The sequence below is a fragment of the Emydura macquarii genome, unplaced genomic scaffold (assembly GCF_026122565.2).
Source record: "Emydura macquarii macquarii isolate MOO-44397 ecotype Brisbane River unplaced genomic scaffold, CSIRO-AGI_Emac_v2 contig_431, whole genome shotgun sequence".
In the NCBI taxonomy this organism is placed as follows: Eukaryota; Metazoa; Chordata; order Testudines; family Chelidae; genus Emydura; species Emydura macquarii.
The window spans coordinates 16,048,705-16,068,379 of record NW_027130568.1 but is presented as its reverse complement, the minus strand read 5'-3'; the positions used below and the strand labels follow the sequence as shown (position 1 = coordinate 16,068,379).

The 19,675-nt window shown below is 39.3% G+C and overlaps 1 protein-coding gene across 2 annotated transcripts; it reads right to left on the bottom strand.

The window, feature by feature from the left end:
• Positions 1 to 2,802: 2,802 nt before the first annotated feature.
• On the bottom strand, positions 2,803 to 19,674 carry TPMT (thiopurine S-methyltransferase). 2 transcript variants are annotated; one of them, XM_067537603.1, is made up of 9 exons: positions 19,557 to 19,674; positions 17,308 to 17,468; positions 15,500 to 15,592; positions 13,508 to 13,640; positions 12,445 to 12,497; positions 5,984 to 6,058; positions 5,151 to 5,236; positions 4,133 to 4,177; positions 2,803 to 3,189 (listed from the first exon to the last, which is right to left on the bottom strand). In XM_067537603.1, exons 2-9 carry the CDS (start codon positions 17,445 to 17,447, stop codon positions 3,068 to 3,070), a joined length of 747 nt encoding a protein of 248 aa, XP_067393704.1. In that variant the 5' UTR covers positions 17,448 to 17,468; positions 19,557 to 19,674; the 3' UTR covers positions 2,803 to 3,067. The 2 variants fall into 2 exon arrangements, with proteins under 2 accessions (XP_067393704.1, XP_067393703.1); XM_067537602.1 differs by having other exon boundaries at positions 17,308 to 17,534; positions 19,557 to 19,662.
• Position 19,675: the final 1 nt, after the last annotated feature.

Genomic DNA, 19,675 nt, shown 5'->3' with positions numbered 1-19,675 from the left:
ATGCACATGTCTGCCTCACCTCAGTGCTTGGAGGTTACTGTGACCCATCTGTGCCTAGGGTAGCCCACCTGAAAATGCCAAGGTCCTGGCAGGCTGCAAAAAGGAAAGCAAATTCTGCCAAACTGGTGGCTAACACTGCAGTTAGATTCCCCAACCAGTTACAAACAGTGCTTCTGATTCCCCACACTGGTTATCAAGAAGCTAAAACAAAAAAATTACACAGTCCCCTTTACTGCATTTCAGTCTCTAGCTCCCAGTCAGCAACTAGGGCCAGTAAAGAGATAAGTTATTTAAAACTCTATTCCCTATACCAAAATGTTCACCTGACCTCAAAGAATCAGCCACATTACCAGATCAATACACATTTGGATCTTACCCAAAATACCACGCTGCCAGCCAGTCCTTTAGTAACTAAACTAAAGGTTTAGTATAGAAGGAAAGAAACAATAAAATAAATGTTAAATGGTCAAAGCAATCATATATATATGGACTTTACAGTCATTTGTATGTATCAGATTCTCAGTAGAACTGTTGAATTTTCAGGCTTATACAGTTCTTCTGGTGTACATCCAGTACCTGGATGGGTCTCAGTCCTTTCTTTCACAGTTTCAGTTGCAGATGAGTTGATCCAGAGGTAAGAAGCAGGAATGAAGATAATATGGGGATGGTGCAGCCGCCTTTTATGTCCCCTTGCCATGTGGCTTGCCACACAGCACATGGCATGGAAAAGCCCCAGAGTCCCCTGTCCCTGGGCATGTTCTTACATGTCCTGGTGACTCATAAGATGTGGCCCCTGGGTTCTCTCACTGGATTCATAGTACCTTTGGGTTCCCGTGATAGGCCATTAAGCATGCTTAGTGCTTCTGCCATCCTGTCTGGGGTGTCACCCAGAAACACAGCACAAGATAAAATAACAATGCATCATACACATTTAGAACTTATAACACTGATACATATATACATAAAGCTGCTTATCAATTTTAGTTAATTATAACCTTTCCAACGGTATCTGACATGGCATATCTCATACAAATTATTGTAATTTTGCAATATTGATATTATTTATTATTATAAATGATCCTTTATATACCAGACAGCGTCACAGTTACTTTTTGAGAGGTGGTTTTCTCTTGATCCTGGTTATTTTTCTCCTAGGCACATTGTTGATCCTCTGTAGTTGGTTTGTCTTTCTGAGAAGACAGCCTTCTGTACAAGCAAAGGAATAGACTGGGATGCTGGGAGAGCAGTATTTATGCAACCAGCTCTGCTCTCTATCCTGTTACCAACTTCAGAGGGTTAAAAAACAACAACAAAAACCTTAAACTTTAATTAAAATAATCATTCACTACTGGCTACTACTACAAATATCCAAAAAGCATCAGATATGAGTCTGCAGCTCTTGGAATACAATGTTCATAATGAACAACACAAGCTTGCCATAAACAGAAATGAAGGAAAATTGCCACACACTTCAATGCCATATGAATGCACAGCTAAATATTTTAGACTGGATAAGCTCAATATTTTATACAACTATTTTAATTATACCTGTCTCAAAAAAATTATGAACGAGACAGACACAGACATTGTTTATAGAACAAGACATTGCTTCCACTTTATTTCCATTTCTAATGTTCATAACCCTTGTGTGAAGGGGCAGCCCAATCAGGAGAAGGCTGACAAGCTCCTCTGGACTCAATCCCTACCAAACGGACATACCTGCAGAGTCTACTCCAGCTGGAGGAATCAAACTTAAAAAGGAGAGCTGGTCACAGGAACGGGTGGCAACCAGGAGGAAAGCTGCTCTTCCTCAGAAGGAGTTGATTCAGAAGGAGTTATAGAGTGGCTGAGAGGAAAACATCCGACGAGGCTTCATCGCCCAAAGATTTACCAAAACCCCAAAAGACCTTTAAAAGGGGAAAAGGGCTTTGAAATTGCCTGAGTGTGACCCCTGAGGAAAGCCCTGCCTATCACACCCTTTAAATGACATGTTGCAATACTGCAATCAGCTTTTGTTTCAGAGACCCTTCTCTGAGTAAGGCAAGGGGGGAATGGAAAAGGAAAGGGGTCTATGAGCCAACATTAGAATGTGTCAGCATCCTGGTGAATTTCACATTTTAAAAATGAATCTATTATTAGGGACTCAAAACCAAAACTCCCTTTTGTAAAGTTGTAACAGTGTCTATAAACCAGTGGTGGGGGAGCCTCAAAGATTTGAGTTCAGATAAACATCCGAAAGCTCACATGCTTATCCACATCGCAGAAGGGTCTCCATTAAGCACAACGATCCACCTTCCCCATAAACACTTCTTCCTGTGCCAGGCTCCTGCACACATAATAGTTTTCTTGAGGGTAAGAATAAAATAGTTACTGAAAACTTCCTGGTGTCTTCTGCTCCCCTCTCAATTAGATTCACTTTCCTCACCCCTCTAGTTGTCTGTGTCCCCCTCATCCAGTCCTGGCGGCTGCTGAATATTCTGCTTTGCTTTCTCTGCCAGTCTCTATTCCACATAGCAAACATCAACAAGGGGAAAAAGACAGCAGACACCAAGCAGCCTCTTGCCTATTCTGCCCAGCAGTCACTACTGGCAGAAGCCCAGAATTACAAAACAAAAAAAACAAACAAACAAACAACACTTTTCAAGCTGAAGCTGTCATGACTCAAAGTTCCCAGGATAGAGGCTGGGACAGTACTGTAAAGTTCCAGACAGACAGACAATAGTGGTAGCTAAGGGGAATGGTCATTTAGTATATATGACTTTTTAATTTTAATTAATTGAAATAATACAGGAGACCAAGGCACAAAGTTAAAATGATGATTTTATACAAAGGGTTTCAACATGGCTAGGAGATACAGCATCTCTGTTTTAAGATGCATAAGTCAAGTCAGATGTACAGTGTAGTTGACTTGGAAAGCATAAAGTCTTCAAAAGACAAAGATGTACCATAACCCTGTTTTCATACCCGTAAGTGTTACAGAATTCCCAAATATCCAGTTCATTTAAAAGAAAGTAAGATTAATATAATTCTTCCCACCACGCTACTAATTTTTGTGATTCTTGTTTCATCAAGGAACAGACTTTAATGTAAGGAGGTATGTTACCTCTAGAAAATAATCTAGTCCCCAGGCTCTCTGATGGTCTGAGAAGTCATCGATCTTCTCAACACACTTAATTTCACAGAATTTTCCTGAAAAGGAAGAATAGCAAGTACAGATATGGTGAACGATGATGACAGATGGTTTTGCTTTTCTAAATCATGAATTTTAACACTATTAGGGAAAATCTTGCTGATTCAACTAATTTGTAGACCCACTGATTGCAATGAGATTACTAGCATAAATGGAGTGAGCAGGGTTTAGCCCTCCCTCACAACTGTATGCCACTGTTAATTCAGAATAATTAATGGTGCTTAGACACTTCAAAGGTCTCAGAAGGGTGTAAACTACAGGAAGGAACCTACCATAGGATCAAAGCTTCATATAAGGCACATCAAGGATGAAATTTCAACCTTAACTGAATTTTCTTGTGTCAGTAGCTTTAAATTGGATCTTAACATGTTTTTTTATTACCATCATACTTTTTTCCTGCAAGTTAACTTTGGTTTCAAAATTATAGCAAAAACCACACAGGTGGTGGGGAAGGTTCTAGTGTTAAATCTAGGTAAAATGAGCAGATAATAGGAGCTGGAGAGACAACAAACCAAAATGTTGGAACAGAGAGAACATGAGAATGACTACAGGACTAGGGGTGAGAAACTGTGTGAATAAGAATAAACACTGGGATCTAGTTTGAATTACTGGAGACTCAACATGGAAAGTAACCTTGGGCCAAAAAAACACAGCATGTGTCTTACTGGTGCCACAGGTTCAAATTTCCTTTACCATGTATATTTAAATGATGAGTCTTTATACCTTTTAACGAAGTGAGATTTTTCCCTTATATCAATAACCCTGGAGCAAAAAGGATATTTATTTTCAAACTATATGTTCCTCCAGATTTTGTGTAAGAAGCAAACATTCTTACAGGCTTCCCTATCATTTGCCACAGGATGAGTCAAAACATACAATATAAACACATTTGTTTGCCACGTATTTTGAAAAAAAATCATAACCGCAGTTGAGTTAACTTACCAAATAAGCTTTTAATTTCAGAATCAGGAACATAAAATGGCGGGCCTGGAAAAAACAGGTAAAGCTGAACTGGCAAAAGTTACAATGACCCTTCTATTATTACAAAGAGGCAAACACTGGCCAAATACAAGGGAAAATGTTAAATTATGAAACATTATTATGGGTTTATTAATTATAGGATTTTTTCTTTCAACAATTACTTGAGTAGTTCAAAAAGCAGTGGAAAGCCTATTTGTATTAAGTTAATAATTATCAAAACAAAATGTATTAAGGAGCTTGTGTTTAATAAAAATAATTAATCAGCCTGATGTAATGATACTTAATGCTTACATAGATCTTTTTATCTTCAAAGCATTTTACAAACATTCATTAATGAATAATCATAACATCCGTGAGGCAGCCAAGCTACAGGAAGTTGGGCAATAATTCCTGATTTAGGTCATCAGGTACTGAAAATCCTGCCTTAGTATCCATCAGAAATATAATATGATTTTCAGATAATGAGAGTGCAAGTGAGGGAGCAGGGCTACGGCAGAAGGGTGCCAAGGAGGTGGCCACCGCAGAAGGATTGGTAAACAGGATACTCTTTATACATTATACAAAAACAGTTAAGGCAACTTTTTTCTGCATTTGTTTCACAATTCCCCCCCTCCCCTCCAAAAAAAATCATCTTTGAATTGAGACCAAGCATTAAAAATTTCTTCCCTGTAGGAATTTTTTTTCCAAAACTGAGAAGCAAGTGGAAACAGGGTTACAAAGAAACTTACATACAAACCAAAAAACCCAACCAACCAAAGAAACAAAACAAAACAACAACAAAAAACCCAATCACAAACTTTTGCTACCGTGAATGCCAAAACATAGTTAAAAACGGAAAACCATACTAAATCTGAGCACCAAGTTTGCTGACCGCACAACTCAGGCAAAATTATTACTATGTTTATATATATAATTCATTAGTGTAAAGATGAAAAGTGATTTTACTTAACTTCTAAACAAAATGGTTCAAAGTTCTTACCTTTATGTTTATTTGAATCATAGGAAACAGTAACCAAGATATAACAACAGTTTCTCTCCATTAGAGACAACATCAAATTGGCATAGCTAAAAAGAAGTAAAATATTTGCATTTGTGATTATTTTGTAAATATAGGTACATAAACAGAGTACTCAAAATGTTCAGCAAAAAAGATTTATGTAATGTATTCCTGTGCAGAAAAGTGGAAATGCACCCTTGAAATGCACATAAGCTAATTAACTGAGGTACTTCTAGTGCAAAATTGCATGCACTACACATGAAACATGAAATCGAATCAAATTCTACTTTATACACATGCCCGCCCACATGCATACATAAACATACCATTTTGGATACGAACTAACTAAAACAAGAACATGTAAAGCTGACACAGTATGTAAGACTGCAATAGTCTACAGTTACTGCAGAGTGGCCTATACAGTATTGGTTTTGATAATTCTGGCATATTTGCAGCAAAGAGTAAAGTAAAATTCAGATCCACCTCTTGCATTGTGCAAAACTACCACTAGATGGGACTAGCAGCTCTGCTACTACTGGTGGTATATAGCATAGGAAGCAACATATTGTTTTCATTCCAGTCCTATTGTTTACATTGGCAAAATCACTTCCAGAAGGAAACTCTGTTTCAGAACACAGTGTTCAGGGACTCTAGTTGCCATATGTGGCACAGAAGGATTATCTTGGATTACTCTGAATTTATGCTAACTGAGGGATGGCTGATTAGTCAGTGCCAGGAAGATAGGCCGCACCTTTCACAATTTGTCACAGGATACTTCAGAAAGAAAATAGTCATAAAATAAATACATTACTTACCGTTCTCTATCACATGGGTTAATGGCTACTAGAGATCCTCGGTCCCAAATCCCATCAAACCTGCCAAGAATTGTGCTACAAGTAGGGGGTGGGGGGAAAAAAATTCCATATTAAAAACTAAAATTATCTTGTTTTTAATACTTGGACTGTGATACTTTTGAAAAAGAAGTGAAAAATCTCCAATAGGCTGTGCATATACATAGAGGGTTGATACGCTGCTATGGTCTGGCCCCTCTATGCTATAAAACATTTGGAAATGGGCCTCAAGGAGTATTTCCTGCGTAGAGGCCTTCTCTGGGTGGCACAGAAACGGTGGAATGATTCATTTCTGTTGCCCTTTGGAATAAGGGTATGCCAGGAGCAAGATAAGATCTAGTTTGAGCACAGCTATTCTTGGTTATGAGGCTGTTTCAGGCAATCATAAATTACAGTAACCCTTGTACTGCACTAATTTATGCTAAGGACTACAACAATCCTTGGCCACCTCCAGATCCAAGGAGGTCACAAAGGTGGCTCAGAGCAGCTCTCCATCTCCTCAATGTGCACTGAGCCCAGCTCACCTACAACTCAGAATAAAGACCTAAACATATACCCTAGATGCAGAGCTGGCCTTACGGGTGGGTGACTGCCTCGGGCAAGGAACGGTGCTGTGGTCAAGAGGCAAGGAGTGGGGTGGGCCTGCGGAGCGAGGACTCTGAAGAGAGCTCAGGGCAATGGGGGGGGGGGGGGGAAGGCAGTGGGAGCCAGGGCAGTTGGGATGGGGGTGGGGTGGAGAGAAGGCAACAGGGGCTTCAAGGTGCATGGATGGGGAGGCACCGGGTGCCAGGGGCTCCAAAATACAAGTTTTTCCACAGCACTATTTTCCCTAAGGCCAGACCTGCCCAGATGTTTATTATTCTTGGGTATCCTTTCACTTGAGAAAAATTAAGACACATTGATACTGGCTTTAATCCAGCAAATTAATCAGCTCTACTTTTGTTCCCAGCTGTACCAGCTGATGAAGTCTACAGCTAAAAAGACGCGTCCTCACTAGTTGCCTGTGAGAATTAGCAGGGTGATATTAAGTAAGTTTTGCTTCAGGAAAATATGAAAACAGTGATTTAGAATGCTGTGTAACAATGGAGCAAGTGACATAATTCCACAGAAAAGTAAAAATAAAAATATATTTGCCTCAAAACAAAAATGTGTGGTATCCTGAAATTGTGCAGCAGCTCTCTGCCTGATACTGGGCTTTATTTCAGAGTCCAATAACATAACACAACATTTAAAAAAAAAAATCACACCATCTTCTATTGTTTCAAGCACAACATCATTATCAAGTTTTTGGCCTTTGACCTATAACCCTGTCCTGTATTTCTTTGTCTGATGCAATGAGACATGAAACATTTTAAAAGCTTGTTTTCTTTTAAAGGCCTGCAAGGAGGGGAGATCACATCCCTATTTGCTCTCTACATGCACTGACAGCTGGCTTTTAACTAGAACATCTCATAATCAAGACACGATGTTAAGAGACAATTTAAATGGGGGTGGGTAAATATAATCTAGTGAACAGGGCCCTAGATTTGGATTTAGGAGATTTGAATTCCATTTCCACCTCTGCCACTGGCCTGTTGTAAGACCTTGGAGAAGATACCTCATACCTCTTTGTGTTTCTGTTTTTCCTCCCACCACTTAACTATCGTATCTAATTAGACAGAAAACTCCTTGGGGCAGGGACAGTTTCTCACTGTGTTTATATAGCACCTAGCTGTGCAAAGGCTTAGTTGGGAATTCTATGCACTACTGTACTACAAATAATAATAATAAACAAAACAATAGTTTATATCAGGGATTGGCAACCTTATGGTTATAATCAACATTAAAAATACAAGAGCATGTTCCTTGTGACACCAGTAGAGACAGAGCTGCTCAGGTGGGGGAGGCAGCTGCTGTCCCAGGCACATTCAGGGGATAATTATCCTCATACACACAGCCAGCCCAGCTGTGAAAGTTGCAGGCTGTAAAAGCAGCACCGAAGAATGACCACCTGCAATCTTTTCCTGCTGTTAAGAAATAAGCATGTGCTGTCACACCACAAATATTGTTTGAATTCCCCTTAAAACTTTCCCATTTTATTCCAACTCTCCAATTTTTTAGTGAATGGCAGTACCCCAGTGAGGCTATTTATTTTGCATTTAATCCCACTTGTCTGTGAGAATCTTTCCTTTGCCTACAAAAGGCTTAGGTCAGCTTCCCAGGTAGTAGGGTGACCAGATGTCCCGATTTTATAGGGATGGTCCCACTATTCAGGGCTTTTTCTTACATAGGTCCACCCTCTGTCTTGATTTTTCACACTTGCTGTCTGGTCACCCTACTACCAGGTAGGTTCATATAGGCTGTTACACACAAATGCTGTGAATGCCTTTGTGAATCTCCCCAGGATTGCACTTTTTTAGGACTTTTCCCCCAGAATACCTTTTGAGGAGCTGCTGGTCATTTATATGTGCAAATAAAAGCAACTGCTGCCCTCAAGCAGCCATTCTGTAGCTGTGTTATTTACTGTGCTGTATGTCCTTTTCTTCTAATTGTTAAGTAATCTTAGCTCCTCTTGTACATACTCTTTAATATTTCTGAGGGGGGCAGAGTCTCACAAATTTGAGTATCTCAGTGAATTTCATTCAAGTGATGTTTACTCTCTCAAATTCTTACAGCAACACACTAGAAACCTCCTTCCAACTTAATCCTTTGCAGTTATCATAACTATTTGTATAAAACTTTCAGTGCACAAAAACCCAAGACAATTTGAACAATTTGTAAGATTTGGCTGTCTAAATTTGTCCGTTATAGATCCATGCTGCTAACATCCATTATTTAATTACTCTCTAGATTTTTGAAAGAGGTTTTTTTTTTTTTTTTTTTTTTTTTTTTTGGTATCTCAGCGACTTTTGAGCCATCATTAATTTCATCCCTTCCTTCATTTGTTAATTAATGCACATACTTTCTCTCTACTACTACTTTCCCCCTTACAAACTTTTAAATGTTCATCTTAACCCCTATAGTTTAGCATCAGCTCATTTATGCTAGTGGTCAAAGATCAAATTACAACACATAATCTGAAAATTTATTTTATGATGGATTAGAAAGATCTCCAAAAATACCAATGCCCAAGAATAACCTAGAGATGCAGCCACTGTGCTGGCCCTGTATATGATGGAGACCACTTTAAGCCAGGGTGTGCTGTACCATTAGCACCCTTCGTTCCAGCACCTGTGATTTATTTTTAACCACCCCTCCCACCCACAAAGTTATAAAACCATAGACTACAAAAAAGATTCCAAAACCTTTTTTAAAAGGCTATGTATCTGACTGAAAATAGTTCTTAGACCAAGATTCCTGCGCAGTGTTTGAAACCCAAACATTAGAGCACTCGTTAGGACACTGAAAGTGAAATGAATTAAAAGTAGAACTTCTTATTTTTTTTCATTGTCTACACTTAGATAAACGCACAAAGTAAAGCACATAAGTAGTAGCCAACTACATTAAATTTTTTAAATTCTTTCATTTGTAGTGGATTAAATCAGTGTTGTCATTATTATCCACCTAGTCAGATTTGGGATTGGGAACATTTTGCTGTATTATCTCCAAATTGTTCTAAATTTACAAATAAATTTAAAATATGGCTTTAACTGATGTTTGTTATATTTTTTCTTTATATGGGAATTAGATATAGTGCTCCTGTCAGCTAATTTCTAAATTATTACCTGCAAAAAAACTAGAGTTTTCAGGTGCCTAAGTAGCCCTTAGAATGATGGCTAAAGTTGCCTCTGCCTACCAAAATCTGAAATGGTGCCTCTGCCTAAACTGGGCTGTGATGGGCCAAATAAAATGATTGGCAGGCCAGATGTGGCCCCTGGGCCACCAGTTGCCCATCCCTGTCTTTAGGCCCAATCCTGAAGGTCACACTAAAGCAAAAATCTCATTGATTTTAGGCAATATTTGCCTGGCTCAGAACTGGGCCCCATGGGTGTGTTTAATAGGTACACGGTTTATAAAAACTTTACAGTCTAGCACTCAGAATTGTTTTGAGTCACAACTGATTGTTTAGTTTAACTGCTTTACTACAACACAGCATTTCTGCAAAGAGTAATAATTCCTGTTATTCATTAACTAGCAAAGGAGTCTAAATTGTCTCATTCTGACACAGCACATGAGCACATCTAGGTTTCTCTGCCCAAATTACGTACTGTATTTAGAACAAAAGTGACTGATCACAGGCCAGCCAAAGCAAGGGTGAAGTAAGCTTAACTGAGTATTATGCCTGTTGAGTGTCGACAGAATCCACAATAGTATTGATGCATTTCTATATTCAAAAGAATTTCAATTGTTGTATTGACAGAAAGATGTTCACACTTTCACCACTCTTTCAGAACTTTGCGTAAGAGCCTCTTATTAAAAAACAAAACAGGAATGTAGAGGAAAATTTACAACACTAGCATACCTGTTTATTTTGTACTCTGTAGATAACAGCCTATATCTCCTTAGTGATTCACACTGACAGCATTGCTAATGTGTTACATAGTTTTGTTTTACTTTGAAATATCATTTCATATTGGTATAATGGAAGTTTTAAATTTTGCCATGTTGCAGCAATATTTTAAAATCAATAACTCTTTAAAAAAATTGCTGACAAGAAGCTTGAACATTTCCTGGTCACAAGTCAGATGATAGCTAGAAAGTTTTAAAGGTGCCTGCTGTGCCAGAGGCAACATTGTAGATACTGCCTGATTCTTTTTCTACCTTGTCACTTTAATATGAAAAAAAATCCATGTGTTCCATCCAAAGCATCCATTCTTGCAACACCAGCTTTATCATACAAACAAAAGAGAATCAGCTAAATCTGCAAAAGGTTTAGTGACAAATATTATGTTAATAATATTTGGATATTAGAAGTAAATACTTCCCTGTTTACCCAAAATATAAAATATCTTAGAGCCAACACCACATTCCAGTCTCCCAATCTGCAAGTTATGCCTTCTCTCTAATTGCTCTGATAGACTGATCAGTTACAAAGAAATGATTGATTTCCTAATTTTACTGTACTGCTATGAGTCAATACTGCTCATATTAACAGCTTACTCCTGAGGTGCATATTGAGGCAAAATTCATCAATTCTAGAGGGAGTTTTACCTAAATAAGAACTGCAAGACAGGGACTATCCTGCAGATGCTGAGTGCCCTTAACTCCCTATGGGACAGATTCTCTGGTCTGGCTGAACTGTATTCAGCACATGATCAGAGGCAAGGAAGATGGCTTTAATCTTCCTTTATATTTCTCCCCAGTCCTCAGCTGCCTCAATACTGGGCTGACCTCCCAGTGCATTTCAAAGCAGCCTAAAGGCTCCTCTAAAATATGCCAGTTACCCAAATGGCTCCAGGGGCCACTGAGAATAGGGAATCAGCCAGATCTAGAGGTGCCCCAGACATATTTTCCCTATGCTGCATTGCATAGCGCTGCATAGGCGACTTTGTACCACCTAGCGATTCCCTGGCACAAAAGAAAGCCTCCACTGGCTTGATCTGGCATCTTTGAGCCAGAAAACAGGTATAAAACCACCCTAATGGACTGGTAAATCTGGACCAGGACTGCTCTGGATACTGAGAGTATTTAGCATTATGAAGGACTGAGCCCAGTCCATACCAAACAGGCAGGGCTTGATTCTGAGAAATGCTGAATAACTGCATCTCCCACACACATTGTGGTGGGGCAGATGACATGCTCCACCCACAGTGACCAGGCAAAGGCCAAGGAACCCTTGTGGTCACAATCAGGCTCAGGCTCAGTCCTTCACACTTGTGAGGTGTGTCAGGCCTGGAGGCATGCCCTTAAAAGGGAGGAAAATCAGTACAGTAGAAGTGGCAGGCAGAGCCACGGTTCAGAGCTCACAAACTAGGTGCACTCACTCACCTATGGCTTTCAAATTCTGCCTGTCAGAGCCCTCTGAAGAAGCAGAAGGCCTGGACTGTTTTTTTTTTTTTTTTTTTTTTTTTTTTTACACACTTCCTCCATGATTAAGCCCCGACCTTTACTCACATTAAGGAACTGAAAATACCTGTAATGATTGCTTTCCAGTTCCTTCTCCTTTGCACAAAGAAGGGACAGGTCAGGGAAGTATTTTCCTTTTGTTTGGACTGCTTCATATCCCCTGAAAGGGGGTCAGACTCAAGGCACAGCTGGAGGGCTGTACCCACAGGGTTGTGGCTGCTAGCAGAACAACACAGAAGGTAAGCAAGGGACCTGCTCTCATCCCCAGGGAGCAACCTGGAGATGTTAGCCTGCAAAACACATCAATAAGAGTTGCAGGTATTCAGTGCTTCTTATGATTTGGTCCTTACTTCTCAAATGTTTGTGGCTGGTTCAGACAAAATACAACCTAACAATATTTGTTAAAAAATTGACTGTGGAAAAGAGTTGTTCATTCCTACCTGGACAAAGCATAGATATTGCAACAGTACAGAGAAATGTTCCCACAGATGCTCTGCAATGAAAAGCAGGGAAAAAGCTTTTAGTGAACTCTCTCTAAATAAATAAATAAACCTAAATAGGGGAGCGTGGGCTTAAAGGTTCTGATTCATCAGAGAGACAAGATGGGTAAGATAATATCTTTTATTGGGCCAATTTCTATTGGTGAAAGAGACAAGTTTTCGAGCTACACAGAGCTCTTCTTCTTGAATGATCCCTTAGAATATGTTCTCATTACTGATGCTAAGCTATCTGTTCAACCTTGTATTTAGCTGTGCCGCTGGGAGTATCTTTCCCAGACATGAAGAAGAGCTCTATGCAGCTCAAAAGCTTGTCACTCTCTCACCAACAGAAGTTGGTCCAATAAAAGATATTACCTCACCCACCTTCTCTCTCTAATCACCTGGGACCTACATGGCTACAACACCACTGCATACAACTGATTCATCAGGGTATTTAAGCAAGAGTCTAATTTTAAGCATGTGAGTGGTCCCATTGACTTCAAAGTGCTTAAAACTAGGCACTTATATATTCTGATGATGAATGAGGGCCAAACTAAATAGCAGCTTGAGGATAATTACCCAGTACAAAATTCAACTCTGATGCTTCTCTCTCAGACCCTGTGTACACTTACCTTCGGGATTCGGCGGCAGTCAACGGGAGTTATGCAAGCTATGCAAAAAACTTGTGTAACTCCCTTCAACTTCTCTGCTCCTCTTCTATGCGCCATCTTCACTGCACTGCGCTACACCACTTTTGAAGGTGGTCTTAGTACGTCGACTTCTGGATCGACTGAGCGGGTCTTCACTGACCACTCAGTCGATCCAGAGAAATCGATCTGACGGCGGTGACTTTGCCGCTGTCAGTGTAGCCAGAGCCTCAGACTCCTCTATAAACTAGGTAAAAGATGAAAAGCAAGACAAAAAAATCTCTAAAGGGCTAAAGAATAGCTTGGCCTGCTTAACTACCCCTGTACTGCATCATTAAGTATACAAAAAGATTTGACTATGCAAGTACAAAACAAACCTTAAACACTTTGGCTCCAGAAATCCCTGGGATTGGGGCTTCAGAATAAGAAAGATTCTGTTCTGTGAAAAATTCCTTCAGTGCACATTCGCTGAGTTCCACACCAACTACATAGTGTCCCATGTCAGCTAACCTATGCACAAGAATAAAAGTTTTCATGTTTACTTGTGATTTATTGTTCTTATTACATAATTTTGATTTATACTCATCCATTCTTCACCTCAAGATGGGACTTTACTACATGTATATCTCCTACAGAATAGTGGTTTATTACAGCAATTTTTTTCAGAATCCAGGCTCTTGTGAGATAGGATTTATCTAGGTATGTTTAATCTTGTTTGCATTTTCACATTTTATTGAAAAAAAAAAAAAAAAAAAAAAAAAAAACAGTATCTGATTTTAATGTAATTTTGCATGATGAGTAGATCTTGATACGAACTAAGCATTACTGCACTATACTGTTCTCTTGTGTCTCAAGACATACAGCTCAAGGCCTATGCTGCTGCCTGGCTTTTGCCAAATAGCAGTAGAATGAAATGAACAAGACACTGGTCAGTTTCACTGCACAGAACTCTGTGTAGCAGTTAAACTGGCAAGAATCACATCACTTTCACACTGCTGCTACTTGGCAAAACAGGAGGCTGTACTTACCAGTACAGGTTGGTACAGATTAGCAGACACCCTCTTCCTCTCCTCCTCCCCTGACCTTTTGGGGCAGAGAGCAGAGGTAGCAGGATGGAAGGAAGCAAAGACAGAGCTCCTCCTCCCACTAGTATCCAGAGATTGAAAAGCATAAAGTTAAACCAACATCTACTAGTCAGCAGATAGTACATACCTCTGAAGTAGGCTTCTGGGAGAGCATCCTGGCAGGAATCCCAGCACCCTCCCACTTCCTAGCAGCCAGGATGTGAGGCCCTGGGCTTCTTACTAGGTCATTTTCCTTGAAGCTCATTGGTGCCCATGTTCCCTGTTTCGATAGTAGGTACCTGGCAAATGTTTCTAGCTCTGAATTAACTTTTACGTACCACACATTTTATTTATATATGCATATATATATAGACACACACACAGACATAGAACAAATATTTCACATGAAAAGGTCATGTGAAATGGTCATAAAATACATCATTTAGGGACACAGACATGTTAGTAAAGGTTTACCAATTTAAAATGTGACAATCAGGGCTAATTTGGTTCTCCTCTTATCACTCCATTTCCAAATTTAGAACTCCCATCTGTGGGTTTGTGACAGTGAGGTTAACTTTCAGGATATTCCTAACTGTCCCTGTCTACACTATAATAAAGACTATTAGGAAATGGATGTAAACAAAACAACTAATTTTGGTTAATATGGTTCCATTGTGCATGGAGACAGAGCAAACATTAATTAAAATGTTATGGGAAGGAGTTATTTGTTTTTTAAAAACTGTTCAAGACTAGGTAGAGGCTGAATCTTGAGAACAGTTTTAAAAAAACACTAGTAATCATACCTCCTTCACAATGTGGGTAACGTGTGTGAACTGAAATTATATGTAAAAACTATTTTTTAAAGACGGTTTCCTGGCACAGATTTTTTGGAAGCATAGATATGGTCCAGTACCAATCAGTGCACCTTCCTGTGAAGCATCCAGCAAAGTACGCATAATAGGAACACAGGACTCACCATACCAGAAATGTTAAACCGCTTACTCTTTAATAATCTAGCTGCTTTTGTACACATCAAATTTTTATACAGCTGAACTGTTCTTTTTCCTACATGAATATTAGCAAACTGTTTGTTACTATTATATCATCATTGGAAAATCTGGAAGAATGAAATGCAGCCTTCTCTTAAAATCTCTAGTGAGCATGTAAAAGTAAAGGAACCATATTTTACGGTGAAAATAGAGGAATGATGATTACATTCTCTTATTTGCCAATATGCAGACAGGATAATAAATTTTCCAAGAAAAATAAGTTAGAAGATTTCTACTCCTAAGGGTTGTGTTTTACCATTTCATTTCTACCGCTTTGCCACAAAGTGGAAAAAATATCCTGAGTCCACTCCTGCCATTAAGAAGAACATCCAGATACTTCCTTAAAACCCTGAAGAAGAAAAGATTATAATTATTTAATATTGGAACTGTTTCATCTTCATAGTTTAAAAACCAATGTAGCCAAGGATAAAAGGTATCATGTATATATAGGTTATAAAGGTGAAATATAAGTATTAATTAATGCTGTAAACACAGGGCCTACAGGCCTTAGGCCATAAATATTTAGCTTAACCAAATTAGACTTTAGGATTTAAGATAAGTTAACTATATTATAAAGATAAGTTAGCATAAATAAATAATAAAAGTTGCTGAGCTTGTGTCTACGTTTGTGATATGCAGACATTTTGAAAAGTCCTGAGTGAGTTTAGATAACATCTATAAGAGATCAATAAACACCACAAGATGACTATTGGCAGGCAGGGAGAAATGTTAGAGCCTCTCTATTATTATGGTGATAAGGTGAAATAATATTAATGAGTATAAGGGGAACTAACAAGTTAGCCTATGGAAAACGGGACACCCTATAAAGTAGTGAGGTGTGGTCGGTCAAATAAGGAAAAGGGGCTAAAACCACCATAAATATGTACAAACCCCAACGGGCATCAGAGCAACACATTATAAAAGCTGCATGATGGTCCATGAGCCTTGGGTAGGGGAGATGCCAGGATGATGACCACTGGTGGTGCTGATGATGGTGAAGATGAGGAGGAGAAGGATGACTAACACTTCAGGTTTTTCTGCAAGGCATGGAGTGAGTAATGCAAATACTATGGGTTCTGTATTGATCTCTCTCTCCTTTAACAGATTGCTATTTATGTATTGTTGTTTAGTTGCTAATAAAAGTAATTGTTATAGTCTACAGTCTATAGTCACTATGTAGTCTCTATTAAGCACCATGGGGATCCTCTTTCTATTGATAACCTCTCTATTGTAGTCGATCTTGGGGGCTGAACTTTCAGAGATTAAAATATAGTGTAAACCATCATCTGGGTGTGGGTAATTGGTTAAAATAACCCGTTATAGATAAGGCAACATCAGGCATAATGCAATAGCCAGCTAAGAGGTAACCCTCCACCTAATCCCCAAGCAAACTAGCCTTCGGTATTTCAAACCGTTTGCATTAATTTACAATATGACCTTTACTTTTTAGCAGCCATTTAATTAAACAAACAAACAAAAAAAAAAGTAATTTCAATTACTGTTATAAATAGGCATAGCCTACTGTTCAGGCAAATGAATTCCCCACCTCTGAAAGGACTACTTTAGATTATTAAAACGGAATGAACCTAAAACATCTGAATTTACTCCACACTATTTACTTTTTATATTTAACAAAATTTGGGCAGTGAAACTAGAATAATCAATTTTGTTTTTTAAGGCCTCAATCCTGTAACGTGCAGCATGTGGATAAACTGCTGTGCATATGTACTATATATTGCACGACTGTGGTCTAGAACAATTCATAAATACTGTAGAAGTGTTTCATATCAGAAAGTATACCCCACATCTAAGTTTTATGGCCTAAAGATCTTACTTAAGATGTAAAAGTTTGACAAACAAGCTGATCTTTCCATCTCTCCACTATTCTTTTTATAGCCACTTAAACATTCATAATTATAGTAGCTGTGAACAAGGCTAATACACTTTGATATTTGTACCCAGGCTTCATTTTTATGATGGGCCTTATGAAAATCAAATTGTTCTATTATCGTTTATTACACAGCGTACCTTAAAACAGCTTAGGTAAAAGACAGAGTTACATACGGATGTCCTTGTTCTTTATGAAATCCAATTTTTCTCATTTCCCATTTCTGCAGCCATTCCTCTTCAGTTACCACTCTGCTTTGTTGTTGCCCAATATCAGAGCTTTCTTTTATTCTTGGTACATCTGTAAAACTGTCCATGGTCTCATATACTTATGTTGTCTGTGTAGAGGAGAAAAAAAAATATTTCCCAACCAATATTTTGTACCACGCACAGAAGTCCTGATCCTGCAATCAGAGAGAAATTTCATTAACTGTTATTATTAGCTTCAATTGGAATTTTGTCTATTAAAAAACTATTGGGATTTTGAAAGATCATGAAAATGTTGTATTCATATCAGGGTTTGTAAAAGCTTTACATTATTAACAGAATTTAAATGTGGATCCTAACCTATTGACAGTATTTCTTTCATCTCAGATCACTTTGTTGTGAATAGATATATGTGGGATGATCTAGCAAATTCCTAATTCCTGCCTGGGTAGATGTTTAAGGGATTTTGTTCTATATTCATAAACAAATCTTTACATGCCGTCATGTCTTTTTATGCATATCTCTTATGTTCCATTCATGCACAATATGGCAAGGTAGCAATGAGATTCCAAAGAAATACACAAGGATTTAATTGGGGTTGGTTGGAATGTTTGAGGATAAATTCCCACAGTTCATTTTTAAATTGGCTTTTCACAAAACATGGTAAGACTGACGGGGGCAAGAAGCGTTTCCATTTTCCTGAAGGGAGGTTCAGTTTTCAGCAATGTGGAAACCACTAGGTTAAGGGAATTCATTATAAAGAATAGAAATCATTATAGCAGGGCTGTTCTTTTCAAGTTTCTCTTCTTTTTCTAGGGGTGGTCTCAGAAGTTTCTCAAACTGTACTTAATTTCAGTTTGCTGGATAGGGCTCTGCAGGAAGCAGCTTTTTTTAAATGGGGGTTAATATTTAAAAGGGGATAGGAAGATACTTTTACACTGATAGCTTCCCCTGCAAAGCACAGCTACAATAACCTTCTTCCCCTTTCTAATCCTCAAAACAGAGATTTTGACAGCTCACTGACATCATGTGCCAAATAAGTTAACATAAAAAACACATTTAATGCAATATTAATGTTGCAAGCTTAAAATATACAAAGATTATGAACATGAAAACATAAGGTTTCAAAGGAAAATAACTCATTTTAAATTACTTTTTTAGTGAGGGAAAAAAAATCAGAGTTCTGTTTTCCTTTTAAAAAATATAATACTGAACAGTGAATAGTGATAGTTCTAGTTTGTATCAATTTTATAACAACCGAGAAGTTAAATATTTAACTGACCAAACAGTAATCCAAAATACCACACCTCAGCAAGTTACCATCTCACAATGAGACATTTACTAATACTTTTTCTTGACTTTTGTTTATTTCAGTCAGCAATGTCATTAATGTAATTAATTCAGTCAGCAATGTCATGTACTCCACCCCCCCCCGGGTAGGGGGAGGGGGGCAAACCCAAGGAAATAAACAGTAAAAAAAAAAGAACAAAAATAAAATAAAGCCGGGGGACCGACAGAAAGCAGAATGAGCTGGGTAACTGTGTATTCTCTCGCAGGAACCATGGAACTATGTATGATGTTACACAGTTTGTTAATGTGCTGTGTCAGGGCCAATTACAGTAAAAGGCTGTGTTATGCAAGCAGCACACCACCTTCCTTAAACTCCTCAGAACAATGCATGCGAGTTCTCCACCTCTCCCCAGGGCCCTGATGCTGCAAACACACTCATGCTTAACTGAAAGCTCAAACAAGAGCCATGGTCGGCCAGGGGATTAGTCTCCCGTCTAAAATAAAAGCAGGCGCTTCGGATCAGGGCCTTAGTGGCTAATCCGTATTGAGGATTAAACCCCACCAGGGGACAGCCAGCGCCAGGACGATGGAGGCTGCAGAGCATCCGAGGGAAGCAACCCTACTGAATCTCTTCATCTTCCTGCGCCCCCCGGCTACCCAGCGGGCTGGGGGAAGAAGAGTCAGGCTGGGGAGACTTGCCAGCCAGTCGGCTCCCCCCACCCCCCGTGTGAAGGCAGAGCAGCTGGAGCTCAGCCCCCCCCCCCCCCACTCCGGCTCCTTGGGGCAGGGAACCCGCCTTCCCGCCCCTCTCAACGCCAAAGCACCGTCCCCCTGCACTAGAAACCCTGCCCCGGCCCCCCAGCGCTGCGCTTTTCCTCCCCAAGCCTCCCGCGTGAGCGAGCAAGCGAGCGCCCCCTCCTCAGTCTGACCTTAGCCGGGCGCGGAGCGCTGCTGGGGGCTGGAGAAGCGCAGGAGCTGCGGCGGCTCGCCAGGCAGGTCACACACACACACACACACACAAGCCGCCGCCGCCGCCTCTCAGCTGAGC

What these genes read in the sequence shown, in the direction of transcription:
- TPMT (XM_067537603.1), bottom strand. Translation starts at nt 17,447, where the DNA reads ATGGACAGTTTTACAGATGTACCAAGAATAAAAGAAAGCTCTGATATT. An exon ending in CTGGAGCCAAAGTGTTTAAG is followed by an intron (nt 12,498 to 13,507) that starts GTTTGTTTTGTA and finishes TTTTCATTGCAG; the next exon opens with AGCATCTGTGGGAACATTTC. An exon ending in AACCCATGTGATAGAGAACG is followed by an intron (nt 5,237 to 5,983) that starts GTAAGTAATGTA and finishes ACTTCTTTTTAG; the next exon opens with CTATGCCAATTTGATGTTGT.